General features: G+C 33.8%; 1 protein-coding gene across 1 annotated transcript; it reads right to left on the reverse strand.

Annotated features, from left to right (window-relative positions):
- Nucleotides 1-4020: 4020 nt before the first annotated feature.
- EDL3 (EID1-like 3) lies at nucleotides 4021-5219 on the reverse strand. The gene has a single exon (XM_028211585.2). It carries the CDS (start codon nucleotides 5173-5175, stop codon nucleotides 4267-4269), a length of 909 nt encoding a protein of 302 aa, XP_028067386.2. The 5' UTR covers nucleotides 5176-5219; the 3' UTR covers nucleotides 4021-4266.
- Nucleotides 5220-22769: the final 17550 nt, after the last annotated feature.

Here is a 22769-nt window from a genome sequence, read left to right on the forward strand (position 1 = left end):
TTCATCTTTATATTTATTGCCGTTCCCTCCTTACCATTTAAAAATTACAAGATTTAAAGTTTCATTACATATTCCTCCTCTCAACAATTTAATTTTTTTTAATACTAATTTTGCCCTCACTAGGTAAATTACATTGTCAACTCTCACATTTTAGAAATTACAATCCCCTCCCTAAGATTTAAAGTAGCATTACCAATTACCCCCTCGGTCAGTATTAGTTGGAAAAAAAATTCATTGGAAAAAAATTAATTGAAAAAAAATTAAGTGAAAAAAAAATTTTTAGTAAAATTTTTAAATTTCTGTTTAAAAACTAACATAAGCTCATTTTTTGAATTTTCGTTTTTTCCTCAAATTTAAAAATTGAGATAGCCATTTATAAACCAAAAAAATTATTAAATAAGCTTTTATGACAATTTTTAAAATTTTTTGTAAATATAAATTGAAAATTGAAAACTGAAAACGAAATACCAAACAGGTTTCAGATGGTAAAAATATCATAAAATTAACAAATAATTAAATAAGTTCGTAATGTAAGAAATGACTCATCAAAAGATTTTTAGGCTATGTATGGTTTGATTTTTAGAATTTTTTTAAAAAAATTAAAAATTAATTTGGTTAAGAAATAAAAAATAAAAAATAATTATCCTTTTTATATAATTTTTATCTTTTGAGTGATTAGAAATAATTTTTTACAAATTAAATTGAAACAGTCATACGTATGTATATAACCTACCCAAAAGTTAAAATGATAATTATTTTTTACCCTTAAATGATAATTATTTTTTATTTTTTATTTCTTAATCAAATTAATTTTTAATTTTTAAAAAAAAAATTCTAAAAATCAAGCCATACATAACCTAAGAATCTTTTGATAAGTCATTTCTTACGTTGGTAACTTATTTAATTATTTGTTAATTTTACGACATTTTTACCATCTGATGCCTGTTTGGTAACCATTTCGTTTTCAGTTTTCAATTCATACTTACAAAAATTTAAAAAGATGTCATAAAAACTTATTTGATAATTTTTTTGGTTTGTAAATGGTTGTCTCAGTTTATAAATTTGAGAAAAAAAAACATAAATTCAAAAAATGAGTTTACGTTGATTTTTAAATAAAAATTTAAAATTTTACTAACAAATTTTTTTTTCAATTAATTTTTTTTTTTGAATGAATTTTTTTTCCAACTAATACTAACCGAGGGGGTAATTGGTAATGCTACTTTAAACCTTGGGGAGGGATTGAAATTTCTAAAATGTGAGGGGTGTCAATGTAATTTATCCAATGAGGGCAAAATTGGTATTCAAAAAAATTAAATTGCTGAAGGGGGGAATCTGTAATGAAACTTTAAACCTCAGGGGAGGAGATGTAATTTCCAAAAGGTGATGGGGGAACTGTAATAAACATAAACCTTAAGGTCTGTCAGTGTAATTTAGCTTTTTTAATTTTAGTTTTGGATTTTTGGTATAAAATTAATAACACTATGCTTTTTCACTTATTTCAATATATTTATTCATGATAGTATTACATCCACCAATTAATATATCAATTAGTATATGAGCATATGTTATGATAATATAATTTCAAAATTACGAACCCACTTATTATATAAATTACAAATACTCAAAACCTTTAAACCTAATATATAAACCACTAATTAGTGCATATAACATTAATTATTCTTAGCTCCAGATTTGGTATAACTTTTTTCAAATTTTAAATTTGTAATTGAGTGATGCGGATCCTAAATAATCTATCAAAATTTTTACCAAATCTCTTATATGGGTGTGGGATCCACACATGTGTGTTTGTGTAGATCTCACACTCACATGAGAGATTTGGTAAAAAATTTAGTAAATCATTTGGGATTCATAGCATTTTTCTTTGTAATTAGAAGCATAAGGTCAAACACTTATCCCTTACTTTTCATGTAATTAATTTATTTAAATTATTTATATATCATAAATTATAAGTACAAGTTGTCCTAAACACTTTAATAAACCAAAAATGTTTGAAAGTTCTAAAATAAGGGCTCTAAGAGGTGGGTCTCATCCATTGATTTGATGTTTTGACTCTTTTTTGTTTCTTGTTTTGTGCTATATCATTAGAACTCAATTAAAACTATAAAATTAGGAGTTGTATCATTACTCTTAATACACACTCTTAATTTCTTCTCTATGATAGATAAATAATTTTAAATGCCCGTGTAATATGAAAATTATTACTTAACCATCCCTTATAAAAATTTTAAATTTGTTTGTAGTTTACAAGATTTGGATACTTAAAGTGAGTTATTCTATAAAAACTAACATAGTCTTATGGGAGATCAAATAAACTCAATAATTGCTATTTTTTTAAAAATAATGTTCTGTATATAATGACTGAAAAGAGTGTTTCATTTTAAACTTATTTAAAAAAATGACTTATTTGCACCCAAAAAGAAAATTGGCAATTGGCATTAATGTGGTTATGATGGGAACATTAAATAATTAAACAGCTAAGGACAATGAGTGGTATACAAAATAGATGCCAACAACATGGCCTTGCATTGTCCTAGCTGGTAATATATATTATATCTGTTGCCACTTCATCAACATTCTAATTTGATGAACCATTCCCCTTCTTTCTTTCTTTTTTTTTTTCATCAATAACAATTTCAAAAAACAAAATGAATAAAAACAAATGTGTCATTGGCAAAAATTAGCAACAACGTAGGGGAATTGGCGAGCGGTTTCATTCTTAGATTTATAAATCAATAAATGTGTAGAAAGATTATTTAATCCACCAAGTCTCTTGCGTCACCTAATTTTCGTAATTCTCTTAATTTTTTTACATGTTAATTAATATTGCACATAACACTTAATAATGTGTGAGGCAAATATTTGTTGTTTTTCAAATTTTTTAAATTGATTACTTTCATTCTACACATCAACTTTTTATAAAATTTATAGTTTTGGTATTCATTCAAGGAGATGTATCAATCAAAGTTCATATTCAATACAAATTTTTAGAAGAAAAAAAAAAAAATTTACAATTTCCAACAAAAAGTTGATAAATTTCTTAGTATTTACAACATTTATTAGTTCTTGTGCAAAAATGTAACATTCATAGTTTCCCAAACATAAAAATTCATAGAAACTAAGAAATTTCACAAGTACTAAGTACACGAACGAGGAAAATGTTACAGGTCTCAAATTTTTTACTAAATAAATGATCAAATGTTTCACATGATGTGAAACATTTAGTCATTTGTTTGATAAAAAATTTGATATCCCTAACATTACCCCATGAACTATGACATTTTATCTAAGGATGTTATTTTTTGTGTGCATAATCTCATATATAGTAACGATTTCATTAATAGATTTGAATAAATATATTTCTACAATATAATTTTATAAAAATAAATGCTTCAAATGGAAATTATGGCATTTTAAAGAATGGAACTATAAAGCAAAGTGGGTATAGTAAATAATGACAACAAAAATATCGAAAAAAGTAACATTACTCACACGGCCTTTATACATATCAATGATATAAATATATCAATCTCTACCCTTATTTACATATCAATAGATAGAGGGGTGTGGGTCTTACACAAATGGATGTATGCCCCCACACTCTCTATGGACATATAAATTGTTGTAAGGATGAGTGTATTTTGAGAAACACAATAATAAAAGAAAAATGCCAAAAAAAAAAAAAAATAAAAAAAAAAAATTCATCCAATCTGCAACCAGGTGAGATCTCAGTTTTCCACTTCAAACTACAACCAACTATCAGAATAGTCCAATTTTTGTTTTGTTTTGTTTTTTTTGTTTTGGATACTCCGAAAAGGAGCTGAATAGTCCCATTGATAATACCGTACCAAATGATTGTCTTTATATGATACTTAATTTTCTCATATGACAAAGAAAAAACATTTGATGAAAAATATCATCTTAAAATCTTTTTTAAGCCATTCTAAAAAATGAAAAATAAAAATTATAATACACCAAGAATGGAAAAAATAATGCAAAAAGTTAAAATAATTAATTTTATGTATAAAATATTATTATTTATTATGTTATCACTAATACATGAATAACATATAAAATGTCACATTAAAAAGTAAATAAAATTAATACAAAAAATATGATATTTTAACCTTACTAAAAAAATCAATCGTTATTTGATTAGCAAATCTTAAAAAAAATTCCAATAATGCTGACGTATGAGAACTGAAGATCTCAAGCTGGCCCACTCAGGCCCAAAAATGACTGAAACCTTCAAGCTGTCGGCCCATCACGAACAACATCCATCATACTTCCATTACTAACCGTCCGATCATCAAATCCAAAACCATTGGCCCCACCATATCCACTAGGCCCGCCACCACCACTATTGTCGTCATCGTCATCGTCGGTATTGCCTTCATCAGACGACAGAGGGACTAACCAGCATGAACCATGCAAGTGGCCATTCACACACACAAAATACTCCAACCCTCCATCGTGCGAGCCAAGCCTCCTCGCCGCACTCTTCGGCACGAGCCTAGCCGTAGTCATACTCCAAACGCGGGACCCACAATACGGGCACCTAACCCTTTCCTCGAACACAACTTGCCTTGCAACCAAACAAGCCCTCGTCGTCGATTTAATAAATCCCCGAAATACCCCTCTGTAAATCCCCAAATCATCTTCTCTACCATTCCCTCTCGGGTGCTCACACGGGTCGCTCACGTACAGCAAATCGCCCCGACATTTCTTCGTCAAGAAGCTCCGACCAGATGTCTTCGAAAACCGGGACGCATTGACGAAGTGACCCGGCTGAGTCGCTTGAAATCGCTGAGTTGATTCGCAGCCGCAGCAGAAGAAGAGAAGCTTAGCCAGCGCGTGCCAGCCGCCTCCGATTCGGCTGCTCGGCCCGCCGTTCGTCAATGCGGATACCATCCGCGGCGCGCGATACGCACAGGCTTCTCTCCATAGAAGCCGCTTGGCTATGGCGCGGAGCTTTCGGCTGACTGAAGCCGCCTGGCAGAGCACGTGGATGTCCCACTTGATCGACTCGAATACGAGGATGAGAATTCGCTCGTTGAGTATCGCCGAGTCGTCTGACTCGGCTGAGTCGGATCGCCCACCCTGCGCGCTGAGTCTCGGCCTCTGGCTTGCACTCATTTTCGGACAATGGTCTGGCATTTTCGTACCAAGGCGGACATCTAATGACCTTCCATAAATAGCTCTCTCTAGAAAAGTACATTTGGACACGTGTCAATTTTGAAATGGATGATTGACTGCCAAAGATGATGCACTAAGAATCCAGCACGTGTACCCGTCTTATTGGTGGTGGACGCGTGGTGATAACCCATTGGATGGTTATTCGTTTTAGCGAATTAAGAAAAAAATGTCAGCGTTTGATGAGAGTAGGGAAGATCTTCGGCCACGTGTCCCCAAAAATATCTTTTAAACGTGGATCGAAATATCTGAGGCACAACGTGGCAGAATCAGAAATATCTTGGGGTTTTGTGGTGAGAGCAAATAATTGCAGCACGCGTGGAGAGATGTGGGACGTACACGTAGAATATCCGGTGGAGATTGAGTTTGATGTGTCGTGAAATGGTCTCAAAATAGTCAAGGAAGGAAGAAAGGTGGAATTAAGAGTGGAAAAATGCTGTAATTTAATTTTATATGATTTAGATGGTTTAGATGCATTAAAATAACGTCAATTTGCCTTCAAAATACCGTGTTTTGAAATATTTAAATCATGATAAAAATTCATGTTAGAAATCATTGTTGTTGAGAATATTGAAATGCTAAAAGATGAAAGTGGTTGGCCTATGTGTGTTTGCCTTTTTTGAGGTTTTGTTTGGTATGGTTTAAAAAATTTAAAAAGTTAGAAAGTTATTATCCTATTTAAATTATATTATCTTATTTAAGTTATATCATCTCTTTAACACGATACTTCAAACTCAATCTATATCCAATTCATATTTTTTTAAAAATTAAAAAATACACTTATTTAGATCATGTCAAACCACTCGAAATTTTAAAGTCATGCTTTTTGTCAAAAGGAGGACGTGTTCTGAATTAAAAGCCAAATGATCACTCGACTAGTTGGAATTCCAACCTACCCAACTATGTGGAGGGTGTGTTTTTTTTAAGAAAAATACGTTGGACCCCTAGTGGGGATGCTGGGGTACTTGTTGATTGGTTGAAATTTTTTTTTTTTTTTTTTGGACTTCAGCAACTGGCAGTGTGCCATGTGACACTGGGAGTCCTTAGCATCACCCTTTTTTTAATTTGATTTTGATTTCAATTATCAAAATAACAAAATAATGTTTTAAAATAATAATAATAATAATTTTTTAATTGGTGAGAATGGATTAGGGAAAGAGAGAAATTACAGAATACCACAAGAAGATTTGAACTCATATATATCTCATCAATCATTAGATTAACCTTTTTGCCCAACAAATTTTTTTTATTTAACTCCCATATAATTGAAAGGAATTTCAAGCAAATGTAACCCTCACTGTTTTGGATGAAATGGTATGACAAAAATCTATTACTATTATTGTTTTTTTTTAATATATTTCATCAACCAATTGTTCTACAATATAATTTTTGAGCAAATTTTACATATGTATTGATAATTATGCATACTTTTGATTGTGTTACTTTTGTTTTTTAAGTTTTTGACACTGTGTTAATTTAGTCGAACTAATTAAGTACAAAATTAAATAAAAATGAATTGTTAAATGGTTCGTTCAAAAGAAAATTGATATTTTAAATTGAACACCAACTCCTCAATTATTTGAGTACAGTTTGATTAGTTTGTTTTTTTTAAACTTCAATTCAATTTGTAAAAAGCATTATCAATTGAAAATGTGACACTCCAAAATACATTTACTTGTGTGAATTAAGTGTAATGAACGAATACGAATTATGGATTGGGTTCATTAAAATCTTTTATTTTGTAGTTATGACTAATGATAGAAATGGTACCGAATCAGCGTTTGTTATAGTCAAATAAGTAGGAAGAATAGTAGAAAGAACTATTGCTAGTTTCTTGCAAGTCTTGCAAAATAACGTAACCAATGGCATATCAAAAAACCAAGAAGGACCCAGTACAATAAAGTAATTCCAAGACCTGAAACCTGCAACATTCACAGGGGATTCAAACCCATTGTTGGCGAAAGCTTGGGTTAGGGACATGAAAAAGATTTTTCGTGTGCTGCCCTGTACTGAAGCGCAGAAGGTGTCTTTCGCCACCTTCACCCTTAAAGTGCCCGAGAGTGGTGGTTTCTTAACCTGGAAAAAGAAGAGATTATAACTTGGGTAAGGTTTCTAGAAGTCTTCTATAAAAAGTATTTTCCAGACTTATTACGAGAGTAAAAAGCATCAAAATTCTTGCACTTAAAGCAAGGAACAATTGTGATAACCCCCTCCTTAATTAAGTAAATTAATTAAGTTAATTATGTGTTTAATGTTGATTGGGTGATTATGTGTTAATTGTGAATTATGAGCCATGTATTTTACGTATTGTATTGATTTGTGCCATGTATTATTGTGGACAGATACATATAAGTGCGAATTAAACCTGTCTGAATCGTTAATTTTACCAAGTTAAAATTAAATAATAGAATATGAAATTAGAGTCTAATTCATATTAGGAAAATTAAAGCTAGCTTAATTTAAGTTATAATGTCGGAGATTAGTTTAATTTAAATGAGATTAATTAATTTAAGTAAAGTTAATTTTAATTAATTGAAGTAATTGAAATATTGAAAGAAAAATAAAAGAATTGAATATGATAAATCTTTACTAGTGTCCTACTCAAATATGCATTCACGTAATTGGGATATAGAGTATAGTGGCCTTATGTTGCATAGAATTAGCCATGTAGAGAGAGGGGAAGATTGTGAGAAGGTAACACTTCAACAATTCAACAAGAAGAAGAAGAAAAAAAGAGTTAGGAGGAAGGTAGAAAGTTAGCTTGAGCCGTCATAAATCATCAAAGTAAGGTAAGCATTTCTTTCAAATTCTTGAACTTGAGACTCCAACACTTATCATTTCCTAAGATATAAGGTTAATTAAGATGGATTCATGGGTAATTAGGAGTTTTATTGTGGAAATGGACAAGTTAGAACATGCAAGTTAAATTAGGAATGAATCAAAGGAAATTGACTTTTATTTCTCTATGCATGGCATGAATTTAAGACATTTAGGTTTATATGCATATCCTCTTGCATGATCTTCATGGAGTATACAAGTTGTAAAGAGTTTTCCTCACAAAGTTTAGAATTAGAATTATTGAAACACACAAGACTCATACTCTTGTCACTTCTTGGAAGCTTTGATCAACCAAGTGGAAAACTTAATTTAAATTGTGGACTTGCATGATTTTATTGTTACTTCTACATGTCATTTTTGCATGAACCCTTTGAAGTTTAAGATTTCATATTTTTTCAAAGTTTGAATTATTTAAATGGACAACTGAGTTTCTTTCAAAGCCATGGTTTGTAATCAATGTTTAAAGCTCAAATTTTAACATGATTACATGAGGTTTTGGGTGTGCATTGCATGTAAATGGTGTTGAATTCGCAAGGTTATACACTGCCCTAGCAGAGTAGATTTCGAGAAACATTTTAACCCAGACCGCTCGAGCGGCCTGGGACCCCGCTCGTGCGGCCAACCTTCGTGAACTCAGGGAAGTATTTTTCCGGACCACCGCTTGTGCGGCCAAGGCCACCGCACGAGCGACCAAGCCACCACACGTGCGGCCAAACAGGGTAGATTTTCCGGTTTAGTTCTCTTATCGTTTTTTGACTTCCGGGCCTTCATTTGCATAGTTTTCACATGTCATATGCATCTATACACATCTCATGAGCATGAAATAAAATAAGAAAATAATGGAAATAATTAAATAATCAAGTAACGAATAATTGAATGAGGTTAAGAACCAACTGCATGACTCAGATATGTATTGAGGAATTGTGCTATGAATGTTTGTATTTGTAGGTCAGGACTTGAAGACCGTGTAACCAGTTTTGGAAGTCCACTGTGAGTAACATTTCTGTAAAGATATGTTGATATAAATTATGTTTTAACTGTTATCGATAAGCTATGGCTTCTTGAAATACTATCTTGATTATGTGAACGAATGTCCTATTTGCGAATCTAATTTAGCATCCATGGATAGTCCCATGTCACGGGGGACGCCACATTAGTGCGGGTCCATGACATACATGTGATACGAGATCTCGTTAGCCACGTCATTATGGTGTTATGTGTTTAATCGGTATCCAAAACCGATTACTCTAGTCAAAAGACGATATGTGATATGTTCCTTTGGATATACCATTATTATGTTCGATTATAAGACTAATATGATAGATACGTATGATTGGTTTTATATATATGATATGATTTGGAATTCGTTTACTAACTCATTTACTTTAACGTTATTCACTAGGTTTTAACTCACTGTTTTATATATATTTATAGGTGAGCGTTCTGGAAGTCAAGCCTAGGCGGAGTTTTGAACCGAGCCACCGTTTTGAAGCCTACCAACTGTTTTGGGTGCCTCTGAGTTAGGGCTAGGCCTGGAGGGCCGTTAGCAAGCTTTCGATCACGTTATACACTTTTGACCCGTACATATGTTTTGTATGAGATATTATGTCATATGTTATGTAATTGTCACGACCCAGACCCGCCCCTATGGGTTTAGCATCGTAACCGGCCAGTAATCCATGATTACCAAAGGCCTGCTTAACAGTAATGACAGTAATACAGAGTAAAGGGATTGGCGGAAGCCAAAACAGTAAATAAAAGATGTCTAATGAGCTGTGACAGTCTGAATGCAAAAAGACTTTTTATAAACATGCCACATTGACAACCAAAACATATATACATGCGACATATACACAAACATCCATGTTAGGGATCAAATCCCTGACTATAACTGTACAGTCAAGTCTTAAACATTCATTACAAGACAGAAACAAAAGGGTGATTCTGGACAACTGTAGACACCCCATTTTTGACCGACCTTAAGACTCAGACGTCACCGATTGAGCGCTTGGTGATGTTGCATAATGTGCTCGTTCGGAAGTTTCAGAGTCGTGGCCGTGAGCCCTGCCTCCGGACTTCCGAACCCTCTTTTGTACTTTGCCTCGGTTTGCGAACCAGGCTCGGTTTTTCTGTGTTTCTTTTCCTGAGGGAAGGGAGAGGTCCCGTAGACCATCTCTCAATGTCCGTAGGCTACATTTGGTGGCCGTAGGCCATTTTTCCAATTTCGGAGTCCGGTTTCCGGTTTTCGGAGCCGTCAGGCCGTGTGCCTCGGTTCGGGACCGCTTAACCATCTCCTATTGCTCCGGTTTTTGGCATACTTTATATTTTCTCCCTTTTGAGGGACACTGGGGTCTGAGAAACCCACTTCGTGGCCGAACGCCACTTTCGGTGCTTAACAGCCCATTTTCGGGACCCCGAACTGCGTGTTTTGGCCCCGGAACTTTCATTTTGCAACGGTTTTCGTTCATTTTTGGCAGGTACCTCTGTTTTATCGCCAGGAAGGTCACTGAAGGGTGGGAGGCCAGCAATTGTTGCAGCAACCAGTTATACATCCTCCGACGCCCTCCGGCGCTCGTTTTTCACACTTCCGGGCTAATGTTGAATACCTTGGACCCATTTTCTCCAACTTTGAACCACATATTTGTGATATACACACTTGGGAGGACCCTAAAAGTTGGTGGCCGGCCATTAATGCTGCTTGACCCTTTTGACCCCCTCCTTCCGGGCTAATGTTGAACCCCTTGGACCCATTTTCTCGAACTTTGAACCACATATTTGTGATATACACACTTGGGAGGACCCTAAAAGTTGGTGGCCGGCCATTAATGCTGCTTGACCCTTTTGACCCCCTCCTTCCGGGCTAATGTTGAACCCCTTGGATCCATTTTCTCGAACTTTGAACCACATATTTGTGATGTACACACTTGGGAGGACCCTAAAAGTTGGTGGCCGGCCAGTAATTCTACTTGACCCTTTTGACCCCCTCTTTCCGGGCTAATGTTGAACCCCTTGGACCCATTTTCTCGAACTTTGAACCACATATTTGTGATGTACACACTTAGGAGAACACTATCAGTTGGTGGCCGGCCAGAAAATCTGATTGAACCTTTTGACCCCTAGCCGGCCGGCTAGGGGGTGTGGCCGGCCGGCCACCTGGAGCAAAAGTAATAGGCCGGCCGTGTTCCTTGCACTGTGCACTTTACAGCTGTGGGGCAATATCCCCCAGAAAAGATATTTATCCGGGGGATATTTTGTGGGGGAAAGTTACTCTCCTTTTCCCCCACCTTTACACCCCTTCTTTGGCCTATATAGCAAGCAAGATATATCCTTTGTTGGGGTTAGAAAACTTCATCTTCAAGCATCCATACACAACTCCATTTTTATCCTTCTCATTTCCTTGAAAAACCCTAAGTCCCTAAGCACCATTTCTTCTACACCACCAAGCTCTACCACCACCACCTCATTTCCAGAAACAAGGAAGGTTTCTCAAAGGCAAAAGGAGCTGCAAATTGGTCCAAGAAGCAACCAAAGCCTTAGTCTTCAAGGGTAAGTAACACTTCTTCTCTTTTGACCCTTTTCCTTGATTCATTTGTAAGCCTCACTTGCTTTTTGTTTCAAGCTCCGGCCCTAACTGAAAAGGGCCCTCTTTTGAGCTCATCTTCACCTTTCATTAAGGGCTCAACCCTGTTTGAGCCCTCCATGATACACTTGCTTCATTGATCCTCTTATATGTCATGATTTTGCATGCTATTTTTAGCCCGTGAGTAATCTGTTTTTGAGCATGTTTTAAACTGATATTAGGCTCATTTTGAGCCCCTCTTCAACATTGAAGAAGGGCTCAACACCATTTGGGACTTCCATGTTGTACTTACCTTTATACTCCTCTTTTGGTCCCCATCTTTGCATGCAATGGCAGCCTACCATGCTTTTGTTTTTGGCCATTTTACAGTTCTGAAAAAGTGCTTATTTTGGTCCATACTTCATGTTTCATTTGGGTCCTTTCGTGGTTTGGGGTCTCCACATGCCACTTCATGTTATATCTCTCTTTTATTCCCCATTCTTGCATGTTTAGTTAGCCTACCATGCTTTTGTTTTTGGCCATTTTACAGTTCTGTAAATAGTCCTATTTTGGCCCATTCTACATGTTTTTATTAAGGGTCTTTGGCTTTTTGGTGATTATTTTGTATACTTCATGTTATAGCCACTTTTGAGCCTCATTTCGCATCACATTTTTAGCATGTTTGTATATTGATTCGAAGCTTTCCATATACTGTAAATATTCATATTTTTGGTCCCTCTTCAGTGTTGTAGAAGGAAGTTTTTCAGTTTGGATTTTGCTTATATCACTTGCTTCATTACCCCTCTTTTGGCCCCTATTCTTGCATGCCATTTTTGCCATACCTATGCTTGCTGTTTGGCCATGTTTATAACTGTGAAAGTGCCTTTTTTGGGACTGTCTAACTTCTGTCTTTGCATTGCATGTCCATGTTGTGCATGTTTGGCATAGCTATAGGCCATTTCGGGTGCCTAAATTCATATTTCGGGACAATTCCATGCATTTCATGTCATTTCGCCTCATTTCGGGACTGTTTTCCCCCATATTTTAGTGCTGAAATTCCATTAGAATGATTGCTATCCATTTCATGTCATTTCATCACATTTTATCATCGCCTCGGTTTGCGTGCCCGTGTGCACGCATTTCGAGGCACTCCATTTTCATCCGCCGGCATCCGATGTGAGTGTGGCTGAGGCTCTCTCATGTTGGTATATGCCCATTTGTCATTTCCATGTCATTTCATCGCATTTTATCATCGCCTCGGTTTGGGTGCCCGTGTGCACGCATTTCGAGACACTTCATTTTTATCCGCCGGCATCCGATGTGAGTGTGGCTGAGGCTCACTCATGTTGGTATAAGCCCATTTGTCATTTCCATGTCATTTCATCACATTTTATCATCGCCTCGGTTTGCGTGCCTGTGTGCACGCATTTCGAGGCACTCCATTTTTATCCGCCGGCATCCTATGTGAGTGTGGCTGAGGCTCACTCATGTTGGTATAAGCCCATATCATGTTTTCATGTCATTTGCATTGCGTATGCCAATGCCTCGGTTTGCGTGCCCGTGTGCACGCATTTCGAGGTACTTCATTTTCATCAACCAGCCTCTTATGTGAGTGTGGCTGAGGCCCTCTCATGTTAGTATAAGTCCATGTTACCTTTCCCATGCCATTTTAGTCACTTGCATTGCATTCTGTCATTTTCTCGGTTTGCGTGCCCGTGTGCACGCATTTCGAGGCATCTCATTTTCATAGCATTGTGTATGTTAGGATTGCATCTTAGTTGCATTTCATGCATGTCATGCATATTGCATCGTGTCCGGAATAAGAGTTAGCCCGGGCACGGGAAACGAGGTACATTTCGTACTCCGAGTGACGGAATGTGTCTCAATTTCCTAGTCACCGACACTCCGGATTATCCATGATGGAGTTAGGTTTTAGCTGTAGTTTCATGTGCATTCATCCTATATTGAGTTGTGCATTTCGACTCCTCGGCCATCATGCCTCGGTATGAGTGATTGGTGGCACGAGAATCGAGACGTGCATACATTTGTGCAAATACATTGCTATGCCCCTTTCCTGCTCTCTGTTGCAGCAAAATGAAGAATCAACAACTTTTCGGAGCTCGGCACGCTTTCCAAGAATAACTGCTAAACATAGGCTAATTGGGGAATTCCGGTGGATTTCCGCGCAAGACAACCCGGACATGCATCATCCATCAGAAGCAAGGCAGTCCCTGGCTTGCACGCCAGCTTCATTTGCTTTCTTAGTTAATTTATTAATTAATTAGGAATTTGTATATTTTTCGGACTGTAATATTCTTTTATTCGGGACTGTAATATTTGGACTGTATTATTTATTCGGACCCTTCGAGTAAGGGCACAACTGTAATAAGTGTGCGTGTGTGTGTTGTATGTCTTCCAACCCCACGTCTTTCTCCCTTTTATTTACCTGCTTATGATGGTTAGATTAGGGCATATTTCAATTAGCATACAGTATGACAGCATGTTTGCATCATTCATCTGTTTTGCATGCACCGGGCTCGGCGCATCATACTAACTGCATTGTATTTTCAATTCCAAAGTTGAATACATGATAGTTGTAACATTTCATATACCATCTTAGAATAGCCGAGCCTGCTATAGTTGCATTTTTGCATGTGTTGCATTAGGCATTTCTGTATACTTAGGATTCATGCATGATTTCTAATGAGTTTCTATTTTGGCTTGGAGTACTCGGTAAGCTTTATGCTTTAGCATCCTTACATGCGTGTGAGTGACTGCCATGAATAGCATGCTTACCATGAGGCTATGTGCTTATATGATATAACTGCCTGAATGCCTGTGGGTGAAGGTTGGGTTACTTAAATTGGAATAAATCATCAAATGTTTCAAGCCTACCTGCGGGTAGCAAATCATTTTCAAAAACAAATATGAAATGTTTCGTTCCAATTCAGGCAACCCGGTCTATACTTGTATGCTATGCGCATCACATAGTAACCTAGGCTAATAACCGGAATAAGAACTCACAATGTTTTCAAAAATTGATATCATGGTTAGTAGAGGCCGGTCTATGACCGGGCGAGCGGGGGTGCTCACGAAGTGACCTTCCCCAATCGTACCCAAGTTTCCGAGCCGAGGCAACTTTGGTGATGACGGACACGTGGCCTTTTGGCACCGAGTTAGGGTTTCCTAAATTTCCCAAAATAAAATATTTAGGTGGCGACTCTGTATCTGGCAAAGCAGTCCATGTTTGGCACTTCTTTCAAAAATCAGTTTTCTCAAAAACGATTTGCCGGATTTGGACTCTTTGGTTCAGACTTAGAACCGTGACAAATTGAGAGTCCTGAGCTGTGGTGACCCCAAAATGAACAGAACGGGAGCTCGTTCCTCCCGGGGCGTTCCGGGGACGTCTACAACACCCCAAAACAGCCGTGGCTTGAATGCACTTGAAACCTCGAAGTGAGGCACAAAGGTTGGCTTGACAAAACAAGAGCTAACCCGACGCTCCTAGCTCCGGTCCGGTGCCTGGACACCTATATATATATATATATAAACAGTGAGCTAAAGCTCAGTGAATAACAGTTATGTAAAGAGGTTAAGAATGAATGTCCTTTCAGTAATTAAACAGTCATATCGGTCACTTAGAAACCATAGCAGTCATATGTGGTGCATCCCATAGCAAAACAGTACAGTAGGTCTTAACAGACCGAACAGTCAGTTGATGGCCATCATAACAGTAACAGTAGTGGTTCCAAACATGGGAACCGACAGAGATCTCTGTGTCAGTAGCAGTAATAGTACAGTAACAGTAAATTGCTATGGATGCCACGAATACAGTTTACAAATATGACAAATATTCATTAATTAAACAATAACGTTTCAGTAAGCAGAACAGTTGATCATTCAAAAAATAATCATAATTGAACATATCTTTACAATATTGTTACTCATAGAGCACTGGGCTACACATAGGTTAACGAGCGTCCCCGGATGCCAACCCTACACAGTTACAGAACGAACACACACTAAGTTACACACTAGGGAATCAACAACTTAGTCCATATCTTGACTCGGTGTGGTTCTATAGCGATATCCTCATTAAGATGCCTTAAACATGGCCTAGGAATGCCTAGGATGGAAAGAGGATACAAGGATGCACTTTAAAACACTTTTCAAAATTGGCTGAAACAGGGGTCCACGCTCGAGTGTGGCTTTCTACACTCGAGCGGACATGCAAACAAAGGGGCTTCGCTCGAGCGTGACTTCCTACGCTCGAGCGGACTGCAAACTCCATGAAAAGTATTGGATGCATGCAATTCACGCTCGACGGACGCTCGACCCCCGCTTGAGCGTGAGACTCAGGTCCTCACTCGAGCGTGAACTTTCTCGCTCGAGTGGACTGTAAAACATATGAACTTCTGGGCATATGCATTTCACGCTTGAGCGTGACTTTCCACGCTCGAGCGGAGGTGCATGACTCAGAGTGTACGCTCGAGCGTGAAGTCTTACGCTCGAGCGTGGATCCAAAATCTGGAATTTCTAGATTCATTCCCAAGCACAAAACTCAACTTAAAAGCCTCAAAATTCGATCTTTTTGGGCCAATTTTCTGAAAAATACTTTAAAACCCATAATATAACATGTTTTGAAGATCAATTTGAAAAATCAAAGCCCAAAGGTAAGTCAATTAAACACAAATTTCAAATAAACTTCAAGAACAAGATGTACATTTAGCATGCAAGAACTCTTATGAACTCTAGAGCTCTAAAACTTGATCAAATGCAAGATCTAGCTCAAAACTATGGTGAATTCATGGACTACAACCAAAATGTGGACATGCATGTGGAAATTCATGAAGAACAACCTCAAAATTCAAAGATATGAATATACATGCAAAGATTAACTCTCAATTCAACATTTTAAACCAATTCTTGACTTAGATCACTAATTTACCATGAACCATGCAAGAAACAATTTAACTACATAAACCAAAGGATGAATTCTCTGCCTTAGGTCTTGAATTTCAAGGTATGGAAGCCCAATTACACAATCTCTCTTCAATTTCTTCTAAGTTCTAAGCCAAACTTTGTTGAATCAATTCTTTCCTTCCAATTCTCTCTCTCACTCACACATTTGGTCTCAAAGATGAAATGGATGGCATATCAAACATGAGTGAAGTAGAAAAATAATGGTCTTGAATCAAGCCACTAAGTGGCAATTGTGTAAATATTGCAACTAATGTAATTTACCTTTATTTAATCTAATTTAATCGTCCCAAATCAAATTTTAATTAAACCTACCATAAAATCACATAAATCCTAATTAGCATATAACACAAATCAATTTCTGATTCGGTCGCCGATAAGACCTTCAATTCGTAATTCAAAGTTAAAATGTGAACAGATCAATCAAATGACAAACAGATAGAAAATGCAATTAAGGTAGCATACTCATGCAATCAATTCAGAATTTCAGTCAAATCAGTTTCTTATCATTCTCAGTTACAGTTTAGCATTAATTAGAGGTGAGGGTTGTCACAATAATGTAAGTGGGTAAATTAACGTTTTTTGCATGTAATTATTTATTCATATAGATGAACATCTCATTGGACTATTGGTGTTTTTGTTTATTACTTCCGCAAGTCCCGATTATTTTATTGTGCAGGAAGGCCTTTGGTAATCCAAGGATTACTAGCCGGTTACAATGCCAAACTTTTAGGGGCGGGTTTGGGTCGTGACAACAATCTCAGTAGTCGAGTACAAAAGTAAGTACACACAACTAGCATGATTTGCAATGTATATTATAATAACAAAGGCCCGAAAGGTGAGAAAATTCAAAGTAGGCTTAGATAAAGAAATCAAAGGCAAGATCAAGGTTCTAAAATTACCAGCCTATTCAGAGGTGGTAAATTTAGCATACATCGCAAAGAATGAGTCAAAATTGCATGTTCTGGTGGCATGGGTCAAAAGAAAAGATTTTGTCAAAAACCAGCTAGACGATCCAGTTTTGCTTCATCAAAAAGAACAAATATGGGACCCAGTGGCTCAACTAATTTAGCTAAGCAAGGCACTACTGTCACTAGAGGTAGCTCCATCTCTAACTGTCCAACTTGTGGAAAAGCTCGTCAAAGACAACGTCATCGAGTGATAAGAGCACGTTTTAGATGTGGTCAGATTGGTCATGTAGTGAGAGATTGTCCAAACTTGATGAGTACGCCTAGATCAATCCAGAAAATTGGAATAGAGAAAAAAGAATACAGACGTAAAGAAAGAGCTTTTGCTTTGGTGCCTGGAAACCCTGATGTTACGAAAAACGTTGTGTCAGGTACACTTTCTATATGCGGACATTCAGCTTGTATTCTCATAAATGCTGGATCAATTCATTCTTTTGTTGCTTCACACTTTGTTCTCAATTTAACACCGACTATTGTGTCCTTAGGATATGCTTTATTTGTAATTTCATCATGACTTTTTTGCAGTTAATATATGAGATAGGTGATTTGGCCATTTGGCTCACAACGGAGCGCATGCATGTTGAGATTGGTCGAATAATAATTAAGAATAATATCATTAGAAATTTATTATGTTAATTTTAAAATTTCAAAATTTATTGAGGTGTATGTAAATTAACTTACATTTGGTTATAAAAATTAAAATCTATCTATACTATCTATTCATATCTATATTATTTTATTATTATTATTAAAGGTGAACACTTCATTTAGTATTCATGAACTTCCTTATCTCCTTTTACTAAGTGATTTTCTTTTCTTGTGTCAAGTGTCAATTTCTCTATTCAAAAAATAAAAAATAATAGTTAAAGGAACGCCACAATACTTGAAAGTTGAACCTAAGTTCGTTCACTTAACTTATTAAAATACACTTTAATCACTTAAACAACATAAAAAAATATGTTATACATTCAAAATTAAACTTTATATTTTAAATACACCACCAAGTGGACTCACACCCTTAGTATAAAATAAAGGAGGATTTGGTCAAAATCTCCTCATAAGAAAATTTTAATACATTAAGAACAAGTATAAAAAGTTTTTGACGAATTACAATAACGGTCCTAATAGTTTGTGTTTTATGTTACTTTGGTCTTTGACTTTTCAATTGTGACACATTTGACCTTGAATTTTAAATATTGTTCCAAATAAGGACAAATAAAAATACCATTGCTCAATTTCAAGAGTAAAGTTGTTAATTTGATAAAATATAAACTAATTTCAAAAAAATAAATGTCAAAAAAATATTTTGAATTTTTAAAGATTATTTCTACCCATTAAAGATAAAATTATGTAAAATTGATAAATTTTTTAAACATTTTTTTTGGCCAAGTTAATTTTTATTATGCGTTTTGAGATAATCATGTAATGGGTGGGTTTTTTTATTTTCATTAAATTAGTTTTTATTTTTTCAAAAGTCAAATATGGCGACAACTTTGATATCATTATTAAATCAATCTATTAAATTAGAAAATCAAAAGCTAAAAATATTTTATATATTAAATATACCAATTACACATTAAAATCTTTACATGATCATCATTCAAATATATAATAAAAATTAATTTAGTAAAGTTAATAAATAAATATCTAAAAAATTTATCAAATTTACATAATTTTATCTTTGGTGGGTAAAAATTATTTTTAAAAATTCAAAAAAAAAATTGACATTTATTTTTATCAAATTAGTTTATATTTTATTAAATTGATAATTTTACCCTTGAAATTGAGTAATGATATATTCAATTGTCTTTATTTGAAATAAGATTTAAAATTTAGAGCTCACATGTTAGAATTAAAAAGTCATGAACCAAAATGACACGAGTCTCAAACTATAAGGATTATTAGCGTAATTCATTAAAAAGTCTAATACATACTATTATTATAAAAATATTAAACTTTAGAATAATATAACTTTTAATTTAAATATTAATTTTTAATAAAATTAATATTTTTAAAATTTTCTCATCAAAATTTATTAAGTAAGACCTATATTCATTATGAAATTCGTAAATAAAAAATATATATATACATATAGGACCGTCGAAATTAATGCAAACGGAACATGCTATTCTGATAGAATGTAACGCAGCACATGCATCATCGATTGCTCCGTATAGGCGCACGATGCTTATCAGTTTTGGACCCGTACGATTCTCTACATTAGACTTGTTAGCTTTGAAAGAGTGACGCGTGCCCTCGATTTGATTGGGAATATGCACGTGGCAACCGTTTGGAACGTCAACACGGAATTATGTAAGTGGACTTGGCATAGTAAGGGTGACGACGGGTGGCGCACTACTGGAACCCCATCGAACGTTGTCGGGACGCGTGGCTAGCGTGGGAGCTAGTTGGACCACTCCCAACGATGACGACCCGGGTATATACATTTTGAAAAATGTCTGAGGCCTTTTTTATATTTTTTTGCTTTTGTTCCTTTACTTTAAGCCATGTAATTTCATATCTGGATTAGGATTCAGTCATTGTGTTTGTTTTGAATTTTTTAGATTAAATTTTTTATTTTATTTTTAATAATTATTTTTAAAATTTTAAGTATTTTTTTATTTTTTTATATGCACCTTATTTATATGTATTTAAAAAGTAAATTTTTTTTAAAAATATTTTAAAAAATTAATAAATACATAAAAATACGAAAAATATATTCAATTTCTGTTTTCTTTTTATTTTATATTTTTGGTATTTATTGGATTTTTAAAATATTTTTCACAAATAAATATATTTTTATGTCTATTTACGTTAAGTTTGTCTAAAATTTTAAAAAAATTACTTAAAATATTAAAAAAAAATCAGTAAAAACAAAAAATACGAAAAACAAGAAAGTAGAATTTTTTAAAAACTATTTTTAGAAAAACGAAACCAAACAAGCTGAGTGTTTTTTAGAAATTAAGTTTTTTATTTTTTATATATTTTTTTATTTTTAGTGAATGTTTTCAAAATTTTAAATTATTTATTATTTTTTTAGATACACATTATTTAAATGTATCTAAAAATAATGTATTTTTAAAAATCAATAAATACACAAGAATATGCAAAATGTATTGAATTTTCATTTTTTAAAAAAATATTTTTGGTATTTAGTGAATTTTCTAAATATTTTTTTCACAAATATTATACTTTTTAAGTTTATTTATGTGAGATATATTTAAAAAATTTTAAAATTGTTTCGAATATTAAAAAAAATAGTAAAAAGAAAATAAAAAATAAAAAAAAAATTAATTTTTTGTGAAGTCAATCTTAAAAATTCAAACCAAACAAGTTGATTGGTATTGTGGGTATATTATGGTTTGGTGATGAGATTAGTAGTTTAAATGGTATTAAATGTTGGTTTAAGAAATGATTTTTAATATAATTTTTGAGATATAATTAAGATAGAAGTAACAAAAATTGAAGTATTTGATTTTTTGAATTAAAAAAAACAAGTGAAAAAATTACGTAAAAGGTAATAGAATATTTGATTCTTTTTAATACATTATATATATATATATATATATTTATTTATTATTTTAACTACTTGTCAAACACCTCTTAAGTTGTGGAGGTAAGATTGCTTGTATTTGTTTGTGCAATATTGTGGTGGTATTAAGACCTACATCTATATGATTGTTTATTTTTTATAATTTTTTTCATTGTTGTAATTGGTTGATATTAAATCTAATAAATTACATAAAAATTTATTACACATCGCTCACTTTAGTGTTTTTGTAAAATGAGAACAATTCACTCATTCAATTATGAGTGAAATATCAGTAAATTTTAAAATGTGATCTTATGAATTGTTAAGTTCTTTATTTTATTTTATTATTAATTTTTTTTTATGAACCCAAAGGTCTTATTAAAGTGGAAATTACATAAAAGGGTAGTCACTTTCATGTTTGAATTTAATTTTTTAAGATAAAAGTGGATTTCTCAAAATGTAAAATTACATATTTCGGCAATTTGCACTATAAAAGTTTTGGATCTTCTCTCATTCTAGAACAAATCCTATGTTATGAACAAAAACCTAACACTCTAATGTAGTACTCTGATAACATAACATTTCAGTGTAACACGCTAAAAAACTCTTTGGTATACTTTTCTCAACCGTAACAGCGTAACACTCAAAAAAAATTCTTCGATGTACTTTTTCCAAATGCAATGCTCTAATGTAACACCAAAAAAAAAAAAAAAATAAAAATCTTTAGTACGCTTTTCCCAAATGTAATATTCCAATAAGTGTAATCTCAAATGTAACACAAAAAAAAAACTTAGAAAACTCCTTGGTGCATTTTTCAAAATATAACACTTACAGTTTGAAATTATATATTTGTCCAAAACTTACTAAGAAATATTTGTACTCTTTTTGGAATGGTTTGAAAAATCTCACATTCTTTTTTTTAGTGTTACATTGAAGTATTACGTTTAAAAAAAGTGTACTAAGAATTTTTTTGGGTGTTACATTGGAGCGTTACGTTTAGAAAAAGTACACTAAAGAGTTTTTTTTTTTGTGTTACATTAAATTGTTAAGCTAATAATTTTTTTTTGAGTGGTATATTGAAGTGTTACGTTTGGGAAAAAGTGCGCTAAGGAGTTTTTTTGTGTGTTACATTAGAATGTTATACTGAGGAGTTTTTTGTGTGTTACAATAAAGTATTACACTAAGGAGTTTTTTTTTTTAGAGTATTATATTAGAGTATTACATTTGGGAAAAGTACACTAAAAAGTTTTTTTGTGTGTTATACTAAGAAATTTTTGTGTGTTACATTAGAGTGTTTTCGTAATGAGCTTTTTAAGAGTATTATATTAGAGTGTTATATTTGAGAAAAATACACTAAAGAGTTTTTTTGAGTGTTACATTGGAATATTGCAATAAGGAATTTTTTGTGTGCTACATTAAAGTGTTAAACTAAGGAGTTTTTTTGAAGTGTTATATTAGAGTGTTACGTTTTAGAAAAGTACAGTAATGAGTTTTTTTGTGTTACATTAGGGTATTACATTGAGTTTTTTTTTTTGAAGTGTTATATTGGAGTGTTACATTTTAGAAAAGTACAATAATGAGTTTTTTTGTGTTACATTAGGGTATTACATTGAGTTTTTTTTAGTGTTACGTTTGAGTATTATATTGGAGTATTACAGTTTGAAATTATATATTTGGCCAA

This window comes from Camellia sinensis, chromosome 14, assembly GCF_055761805.1.
Source record: "Camellia sinensis isolate YWXY chromosome 14, ASM5576180v1, whole genome shotgun sequence".
Taxonomy (NCBI): Eukaryota; Viridiplantae; Streptophyta; class Magnoliopsida; order Ericales; family Theaceae; genus Camellia; species Camellia sinensis.